General features: G+C 41.9%; 1 protein-coding gene across 1 annotated transcript; it reads right to left on the bottom strand.

Annotated features, from left to right (window-relative positions):
- Window positions 1-414: 414 nt before the first annotated feature.
- Window positions 415-10,208, bottom strand: dcaf15 (DDB1 and CUL4 associated factor 15). The gene is made up of 13 exons (XM_080030117.1): window positions 10,096-10,208; window positions 9,344-9,441; window positions 7,913-8,051; window positions 7,517-7,623; window positions 7,241-7,386; window positions 6,967-7,128; window positions 6,219-6,809; window positions 5,652-5,743; window positions 4,834-4,956; window positions 4,455-4,537; window positions 4,251-4,355; window positions 4,045-4,160; window positions 415-1,135 (listed from the first exon to the last, which is right to left on the bottom strand). Exons 1-13 carry the CDS (start codon window positions 10,189-10,191, stop codon window positions 1,080-1,082), a joined length of 1,914 nt encoding a protein of 637 aa, XP_079886243.1. The 5' UTR covers window positions 10,192-10,208; the 3' UTR covers window positions 415-1,079.
- Between the last annotated feature and the right edge of the window lie 421 nt (window positions 10,209-10,629).

Below are 10,629 nucleotides of genomic sequence, written 5' to 3'. Positions count from 1 at the left end.
TACCCAGGGAGCGTTGCATTCTAGAACTTTGTAGAACTTACTTGATGATCTCATATTACACACTGCACCTTTAAACCTCAACCTAACCAATATCACATGTTCCAATGCATGAATCCACCTAGTGTCGAGCGGCTAAATGTTTTTTAAACCACTACAAGTCAGTTTTGTCCCCAAGAGGCTTAAGTGAACCAGCAGTTAGAACATTATCTCTCCTGTTCACTGTTGAAAGTCCAAACTATATGAAGATATTGTGTAGCACAATGTTTAGTCCTAATGTTTACTATCTCATGACCTATTGTCAGGATCCCAACCCTCATGGCGGGAGCTGCTGATATGCACTGTAGATTCATTAAGATCCTTTTGGGTGTACCATTCTAAATACAACAGACTCACAAGGATTTTTTATTGTTTTATTTTAACAAAATATCCCAATAGAACACAGTCATACAGTGTGACGTAAACCAGCTTAACAGATGACTCCAACCCTCCATTCCCATGACATACATTTACGAAAACGGATGCAGTCCTGGGTTCAATTTGACATCTTAAATACTGCAGCCTTATGAATCGACACAGCCGGACTGAACTGGTCCAGACCAGGTGAGGGAAAACAACAAAAATAATCGGTCATATCACATACAAATTAAACATGCACACGCTTGTCCATACACAAACCCTTTTTGGATGAAATCCCCTTGTGAACATCACACAGGTGCAGATATTGCATTCGTTAAGATACAGACACGCACGAGAAAAAAACACTGACACTACAATAACAGTATGCCTTTATGTATAAAAAAAGAAAAGGAAAAAAATAAGGTAAAAACTAAATCTTCGTTCAGTCCAGCTCTTGGTTTTTGGTGATTACAAAAGAAACCTGTAAAATTAAACATAGACCACCTTAAAAAAAAAAAATCATCTATATAGTTTCGTTTAGGGAATTTCTTTGTTCAGTTTGACACGTGTCTTAACTACATGTTACCAAAGCCCAGTCACTGAAAAGTGTGCGTTGGGCTCAGATTAAGGTTAAGAGCTCCCTACTGATGATAAGGCCGTGCTTGTGCGGCCCTCTTCTTTCTTCATAATACAATCCAGGTACATCGGTCATTATCTGCCAACACTTGCAGGGACGAGCCTGCAGGTGAGAAGATGAGTGAAGATTCAAATTAGACTTCACAATTATCTATACAAGCACCTAAATCAAATAAAAAAAAGTTTGAAAACTTCCAATAGTTGCCAAGCCCAGTCTGATAATAATAGCAAAACTTCAGGTATATATAACTAAAATAATTGATGGCTGAATTCCTTTTAGCTGCTTTGGTTTTAGTGTCATGGTTGGGGCCCTTTTCACAGAATACATTTGATATGACATCAGGAAACAACAGTTGTTACCATTATTGGTTTTATGCAATTGTCCCAGCTACAATGCATCAGTAGGCTGTACAAAATATCAGCTAAATGGAATTCGGCCATACATAATGTGACATAAATTCTCACAGGGACACTTACAGTGGTTGCTAGGCCCAAAGCATCACAACCTCTAACTTTGGTGACCATGCCATAAACACAAGCACCAACCCTACAAACACAATAAATGCTTTGCACTGTGTTTGAAATTCTCCAACACACTTCTTGCAAAACACTAAACACAGTGTTTTACATAAGACACATTGGTCAAAAAGGAAATCACCTGCAATCCTTGGGAAAACACATCTATTTAAAATTCAAAACACAACTAAACTTGGAAAAGCACACAGACTCACACACATAAATAAAAAAAAATAAGCTAATTAAATACCAATCAGTGTGAGCCTTAGCATTACAAATAGACTTCAGGTGAGCTCAGCTCCTTTGTGAGACAGTAAGAGTCAGGGGAAGAGGAGGAGAGAAAGCGGCAGGAGGACGATAACAGACGGAGACACATACAACAGGGTCACTATAGTGGACCATGTTATAGATCATGGCCTAACAATATAGGAGCCTGGGCAGAGTCCAGCCCAACTACACAGTAGCTCCATAATTAGGACATTTAGACTGGATATCAGGAATATTTTCGCTCTTGGTTCTCAAAGGATGACATTGCATGTGATGTTGATGAGGCGATGTGGCCAGACGCAAACGGGAGGCCGTATCCAAAAGATTCATATTCCACCCGCCCCATTCCTTACAACACTGTTTTTATTTTATTTTACTGTAATTATTTCAGAGTTTATATTGACAAACTGAACTACTTGTTGAACTGCAATACCTATTAGTTTTTTTTGTTGGCCAAAACAATGACATTGCAAAATACACTTTTTTTTTCAGAAGCTTTTTTATTTTTATTTTCATGTGTCTAGATGAACTGTAGTGAATCAATCTTTCGCAAAAAAAATCTGTATGAAACTTGTAAAGTCAAAAACCATCCAAAGAACTGAATACAGCTGTGTTTTGCATAAAGCACATCTGTGTGTTGTTGCTGCTAGGAAAGAGTAATTCACAAGTACATGTGTGTATTGTTTTGATGCTAAAAACTGTTTTGAAATGGGATTGTTAGGTTTTGTTTCAAGAGTTTCATTTTGCCATATAAATTAGAAGTTTATCTCCATGTGCTTTGTCCTATTCGGCCTGTGTGTTAAGTTTTGACACAGTGGGCCAAAGTCTGCAACATGTGTGTAAGCATTCGGCAAAAACTGTAAATAGAACAGCGCCATCCTCATTTTATTAGTTACACCTGTGATTTTCCACTATTTCCATTAGGGATGCACCGAAATGAAAATTCTTGGCCGAAACCGAAACCGAATAAAATTAAACAGTTGGCCGAAAGGCCGAAACCGAATACCGAAAGAGGCTTTTGCAGTTTTGTTTATTATTTAGTCAATTATTTCAACATTGCATAGGCTACATGAACTCCCAAATGTTCTCCTCAAACATAGCCTACAACTAAAAAGCAACCCTAAATAAATAATTAAACAGTAAAACCTTCAAATCTAAGAGTAAAATTAATATTTTACTAGGAATTAATTTGTGAACCTCTCACTGATTTTTACCTTGACTTATATGAGGATGAATCTACAAAAAGATCGACTTATTGCCTTTCTTCATTTTTTGCAGTGCAGGTTGAGTTGCTCTAAAAAAAACTGCACCACAGCTGCCACCATAATGTTCAGACTGAGAGGCTTTAAACAATGTCCATTCTTAGGAGGTGATTGTAACCTTTTCGTCTATTGACTGAAACTAACGGGGGGAGGCGGCTTGCTGGACATATATTTAGTCGCGCTGTCAGTTTGCCGACTTGGCTCTGTGTATTCAGGCTCGAGAAATGCAATCAGACCGTAGGAGCCTTTTCCCCCAACAGCGCTAACGGACAGGATATCTCCGGTTATCATTTTAGATATCAAACTAAAGTTTTTTTTGCGCGGCGGCCCTCACCGGCGAGGTGTCACTGTGAGTGACACCGTTACCAACTGTCACACTGTCACAGAGTTTCACCGGGTGAATCGCTGCTTCGCTCGCGCAAGGCTTTTGTGTTTCTATGGTGATTAAACATCAGTGTTGGACGAGCGTTTTAACTTTATGCTGCATAAAGCATTGCACTGTCTGCGCCGTGTTTCATCCAGTTTGAAAAAAGTCTCCCACACTGGACTCTGACATTTTCATGCACGCTCCAAACTGCTCCTGCTGCGCGCTCACAAAGAGACGTGGACTCGCATACACGGTTACGTCTCTCTTTACTGCCATTTCCTGGTTTACAAGCGCGCAGCTCTTTTAAAAACATATTTCCTTAGTGTCATTTAGTTCGCCAATTTTCGGTAATGTTGTTCGGCTTTTTAACTGTTTCGGGCCGAAACCGAAAATGACTTATTTTGCCATTTTCGTCCGAACTTTTTCGGTGGCCGAATATTCGGTGCATCCCTAATTTCCATATTCGTATCCAGCTTTAACGAGAGGTACATTAAACACCAATGTCTACTAAATACTCCCCAGCAGTCACAGATAAGACACGATTGTGGGACGCTACTTGGTCTGTGTGGGACGGCAGGCCCAGATGTGTCCAGAACTCACCTTTGTGTAGAGCTTCGTTGGTCATGCGATTAATGTAGCGGCAGCTGCTCTCAGGAACCAGCCACTTCATCACTGTGTTGACACAGGACTTCCTGTAAGAGCTCCACACACTCCCACTGACAAGAGAGAGATGAACGATTGATACCTTTGACACAAGAGAGACAGACAGGTGTGTGTGTGTGTGTGTGAGAACAGTAGTCCCTCACCTGGTCTGACCCTTGAGCTCTGTGAGGTCACCCACACCCACGGTGCGACACATGCCTGTGTTTAAGTCCCAGCTGACCTGCAGGTTGGAATGGTACGTGTTTGGCCTGGGAAGACAAACGGTGAGAGGCAGACTCAGTGGAGACAGAGGACAGGGGGGCGGATGCTAGGCTGAAAAAGGCTTTAGTTTCATTAAGGACAAGTACCTGCAGTGCTCCTCCTCAGAGTTAGAGAAGGCCAGTAACATAAGACCAATGTTGATCATCACAGTGTTGGTTTCAGGACACACCTGACACATAGCAAAACACACAATATGTCCTGGTCATTTTTTTTTTTTGTTTTCAGTCAAGAAACATGCTACATGTGTTTACTGTAGCAAATACAGTGTCTGGAACAAGATAGGATATGTGTACATTGATTCGAGTACATTTCTGTAAGAAATATACAGTTAACCCCAAAGACTGCAGGCCTATTGAGACTCCATTGTAATCGAGTCAATATTGGAGGAAGACACACAGTCTTCCTCCAATATCCTTAAACATTCTTATTCACAATATATGTGTGTGTGTGTGTGTGTGTACTTACATCTAATATAACAACATCATAGTCGCTGAATGAGCAGAACTGTGGGGCCCAAGCAGCATCGCTCCTAATCACTTCATTGATGAGATACTCAAAGTCTAGAGTCAACTGCTCCACACAAACACTCTGCAACAGAAAACAAAACTGAATCGACATGTTCTACTAAGCAGGAATGCTGTTAACTAGGGCTGCAACTAACGATTATTTTGATAATCGATTAATCTGTAGATTATTTTCTCGATTAATCGATTATTAATCGATTAGTGTTTTGGTCCGTAAAATGTCAGAAAATGGTGAAAAATGTTAATCAATTTTCCAAAGCCCATGTTGACGTCCTCAAATGTATTGTTATGTCCAACACACACAGATATTTCAGTTTACTGTCATAATAGGATGAAAGAAACCAGAAAATATTCACATTTGAGAAGCTGAAATCAGAGAATTTGGAAATGTTTTATTAAACGATTAATCGATTATCAAAATAGTTGGCGATTATTTTAATAATCGATTCGTCGATTAATCGTTGCAGCTCTACTGTTAACAGTTATCCTGTAACAAGATCATTATGTATAAACACACTGAAGGCAGGTTATGTCATAGATATAATGGGCAAGTAAATGCCATTATATTAAAATTTAACTGTTTTGGTTTTTCTGAGTTTGCAGAATATTTTTTTCATTGTACTGTGTGTAACATTAAAAGAAGTCTGACACAGGTTGCCAACAGTGACAGCCAAATCATAGGCATGGATTAAATGTTAAGTTCCAGAACAGAATTTGAGACCAATACAGGTCCACAGATGTACCGACACACCCACGCACCTGTCCGTCGTGTGGCTCAGTGAGCAGCTGCAGGTTACGTCCTTTGTGGTCAGTGACGGTGAACGGCAGCTGGACTTTATCGTCTTCATAACCTGAAGGGAAGGAAACACAGAGGATTTCAGGATTGACAGCTCAGGCCATGACTACTACACGTACCGACAGATATTTTAGAAAAGTGCTCTCTCCGTACACCCAACAACCATAGACTGGCGACAACTCAAAACGGCTATTGAAAACGCTGACGTACTAGGCCATTAGGTGGCGATATAGTGTCAAACACCATAGGAGAATATTGTGAGCGAGCACATTGAGCATCTTCTTGAAAGAGGGTGGCGCATGCTATGTAGATGTAAACAACAATTGCTTTAAGCAAATAAATACGTCTAGCGTTTCAAAAAAACCTCAGAGTTTGTCAAAATCTCTACTTTGTGGCAGAGGTTTCAAGTTGTGATGTTTGCGTGTGGACTAAAGGCCAAATTGCACAGAAAAAGCTGCGGTCTCAAGAATATACCAGCTTATGTACGTGTAGAACCGGCCTCATTCTCAGTCCCCTCCTCTTGTCCTCACCTTCTGTATTTTGCTCTGCTGCCCCCGGCTGCTGGAGCCGATAGTGCAGGCGTGAGTAGTTGACGTATCCAGGCTCGCTGGGGCTGTTTTCTTGGGACGAGGACGGGGTCAGAGGGGACGAGGGTGCTGAGGAAGGGGAGGCAGGACACATCACTAGTCCAGGGCGCTGTGGCAAACTGTGGCTTCCACCCGACGTTGATGCGTGTGTTAAACTAGTCCGTCTCTCTTCCTCCTCCTCCTCTCTCATCCCCCTCTCTACGTTTATCCCTTTGTCTCCTGGTGCTGCCTCTTTTCCACCGTCATCCGCTCTTCTCTTTTCTGCCTGGCCATCGTTGTCTTTGGCCCCCCCTGCTCCCTGGGCCCGCCTGAAGAGGTCAGCTGCAAACTCCCTGGCACGCACGGCTGCTTGGGACTGGCAAGGAGACGAGGAGGGAATGTGAGCGGGTCTGCTGGCTGGAAGTCGGCTTTCCGGAGATCCCTGAGGTAGCGAGGAAAGACAGGCCAAGCCGCTGGAGGAGAAAGCAGAGGTAGCTTGGCTGGCTAGAGCTGCTCTCTTTGTGTAGAGGATCTGCGATGACTGACCCTGCTTTCCTGCAACAGACATACATGCACAGAACAGGAATATAACTAATGCTGAAATCAGAATACACAACAACAGCCTGCTGATTAAAAAAAAAAGCATGAGATTAGCACATCAGCTTTTTTTATGAAGGAATGTACTGATACTTTGCTATTGCATTTTTATTACCCGGGCAGAGTGAGATGCCGCAGGCCACCAGCGAGTAGCTAGTGTTTAATAGAATGACTTGGTCCTTCTTCAGCTGGAACGCTGGCTGGAACGTGGGGAACGGGTACACCACCTGGTATCTGCTGTTGAGCACATAGCCATGCTCCAGACACTCACCACTGCCTAGGGGGAGGAAAGGATGAGAAAGAGGCAATGACAACAGTAAAGTAGTGCAGTGTGTGTATGCACGTGCTTACCTGTGTGTGTGTGTGTGTGTGTGTGTGTGTGTGTTTACCTGTGCGTATGGTAGTGGCTGAGGGAACTGGGCAGCAGTGAGAGCAAGGTTTAGGAGGAGGCATGGGGGCGATGGTGATGTAGATGTCTCTGTTGTTTTCATCGCTCATCATTAAGTTCATCAGACTGGTGCTTGAACAGCGTGTACTGTGGTAGAAACACACATTACACACAAAATGACTAATAACATACACATCACATCACAATGACATAAGTCTACCTTAATATCAATCAGCATTGCACAGCTGCTATCGATGTATTTATTATTATTCCTTACTTGAAGCCAAAGATGACAATTTTGGAGTGGTCATTTGGCCATTCACACACAGTCAGGTAGAGGTCACTGTAGATTTCCTCTCCAGCAAACAGACGTAAATGATGGACCTGGAGAGAAAAGGCGGACATGAGACAAAGGACAAGATGTCTGTACATTAAGCAGATTTATCCAGGTTCTCCAATTGTATTTATCAGTTCATATGTGAATCTGCTGGATGGAAGACATTATGGTTTTAGTGAGAGTTGGGCGATATCCCAATACACATATATATACTAATACATTTCAAATCTCTTGATTAAGTCAGTTATACATCCGGTGTAGAACATCTCTGGATAAAATGTGTATACTGGATATGTCACCCAGCCCTAGTTCTCGAGTACAAACCCTTTCCTTTACCTGTTTGAGCCTACTGTGCAGGTTGAACTCCCACCAATATAGATGGTATGTATAGAAAGAGAAGTCGTCATCTTCTCCACAGTCGCTGGTGTAGGACAGAACGTAGCGGCCACATTTGGTGAAGCCCAGAAATATATGTCTGGAACCCAAAAGAGCAATGCACCTGTTGAATATGCAGCAGCTTGAGCAATATTACACATGGTGAATCCTCACGCTCGTTTGTTATGGTCACTGGCAGTCAGAGCCGGCCCAAGCCTTCAGGGGGCCCTAAGCGAAATATGATTAGGGGGCCCCTCTCCAATGTTAGCACTGCTGAAACTATAGATCTTTGTTAAATATCATTCACACACCCAGTGTTTTCCGCTAGTGCCTCCACTGTGCGGCTGTGTGAAAATATTAGACAGCCTCGATTCAGACCCTCCTAGGGGGGTCCGGGGGTATGCCCCCCCGGGAGATTTTTTTAACCTTTTTAAAGTGAAATGCATGAATCTGGTGCACTTTGAGAGGAAAATTAAGAGGCTAAATCTGAGAAATTTTGTATGAACAAATAATTTGGAGACACTGGGTCAAATGAATTAGAAGCTATTGAAGAAGGACACATGGATTTTCCATAAAAATAGTAATATAAAATAAAATATTATGGGTTGGGCTTGGAGCTCTTTTTCTTTTACGGGACATATTTCTCTGTAATATAGTGAATGCATTTAAATGCAGTGTGAGGAACGAAGCAGAAGAACTCTGTTGTCCAGCTACTGTATCTTTTTTTCCACAGACGAGGCTGAAGGCTATAGACTATACACAGTGCATGGGCAACTGAGGGCAGCCCCATTTCCAATTGTTTTTAAATAAACTCAATACACACTGTGCATGGATGTGAACGTGACAATTTCGGATTTCCTCCCAGATGAACTGATTAAATTTTTAGGCTATTAATTATCTAGACCAAAACATTTTATTCCTTTTTTTGTATGATAACTCACATTTGCATAGTATGATGTTAATATCAAACACACAAACTAAAAAAAAAAAAAAAAAAAAAAATTTTTTTTTTTTTTTTTAGGGGGCCCCCCAGGCAGTCGGGGGCCCTAAGCGGCCGCTTAGTTCGCTTATGCCTCGGGCCGGCTCTGCTGGCAGTTCAGGATGCCTGAATATGATGCGTCAGATTAGTATGAGGAGCAGAAAGTCACCATATTAAGCAGAGCGGGTATCAGTCAGGACATGTCATGTCACATACTTATTGAAAACTGTTTTTAGTCAATGTCAAAAATGTAATGTTTCCACTATTAGTCAGATTGATTGTATTATGGGGGGCAGCCAATGAATGCTCATTTTTGTGGCCTCACATTGTCTCACATAAAAACATATTCTGATGACTTCAACACTGTGAGATGTGAAACAACAAATCCATTCAACACACACATATACACTTACCCTGCTCTCAGGAACTCTTCGCTGACAATGTTCTTTAGTGGGACACAAACTCGGGGTGGTAGCTTCCTGAACAGGCGCTGAGAAAACTGGCCCGAGAGCTAACAGGCAAGAGTGGATACAGATGAAGGCAATTAACTATTAAATAGTGCAACATGAAAACACAAACTTATGTAAAAGATATACGATTTGCAATATTATAGGATAAGCCTTTTTTAGTGATTATTGATGAAAAATCTACAAAGGACATTGGGCTCCATTCAATGCCGGGAGCACATTAATACCAGAGTATTTAAAAGGTTTGGGCACGCGCGCAAACACAGCAGATTCGCTGTCTATAAAGTGAACTGGTTCAATACTTAACGTTATATCTAAGGTCTGGGGTTGAATGAACTGTGGAGTTACTGAAGGCTGCCTCTGCGGTGTAGCTGAAGCTAACGCTGATGAGCGTTAACATAACAGAAATATGTTTACCATTGGCTTCAAAGGTTAGCACGCTAACATGTTTAATTTAGCGTTACACTCTGACTTCCGAGCCTGTTAGTAAACTAAACGAAGAGCCGCAGAGAGAGAAACACTCATTGTTTCATACTTTGTAGCAATAAGCTGATTAGCCACCTGTCTGGTCTGCCATTATGTTAGTTCGCTTCCGAGGTAGTTAGCAGCTAGCCCCCAGGAGCTACTGAAAACATGGAGCATTCACTGAAGCGGGTTTTAACAATGTCTGAACTTTTTGTTATGTCATAGATGCCCACCTTCCCGCGCATGAGAAGCTTCACGACATGGTCTTTGTGTTTCCTTTGAGTCTTCAGTTTGCTGTCGTCCTTTTCGGATTTCGAGCTGGGCGCCATCTCCCACTGAACCGTTGTTCCTCGCTGTAGTCAGAACCGTCGCGATTGGTCGACAGGCGGCACGAGGCTGCCCTCACTCGCCGGTGGATGCATCCATCAAAACCAAAACAAAGGTAGGGTACAGCAAAGGTGACATCCTGCAGGAAACCACCACGAGGACCCAACCATGTCTCTTATGTCAGGTGTCATTTCCCCATCTACAAAGGGTGTTTCGTCTCATACGAATTTAGCAGTAGGCCTACAATGGAAAAACTCCCCAAAACAATGCTGGCAATTACCTACCACACAAAGAAATAATGAAATGGGCAAGAAATTGGTCATTTGAATGTTTTTATTTAAGTATTTAAAAACAAGCTGTAAAAAATAACATTAAAAAAATCAGCATACAGTAACGGAACCTATTGGAACAAAAACAAAACAAAAAATGATCTTCAAACA

The sequence above is a fragment of the Ammodytes marinus genome, assembly GCF_949987685.1.
Source record: "Ammodytes marinus genome assembly, chromosome: 6".
NCBI classification, from domain to species: Eukaryota; Metazoa; Chordata; class Actinopteri; order Uranoscopiformes; family Ammodytidae; genus Ammodytes; species Ammodytes marinus.
The sequence above is the reverse complement of the archived record's forward strand: the minus strand, read 5'-3'. Positions and strand labels throughout refer to the sequence as shown.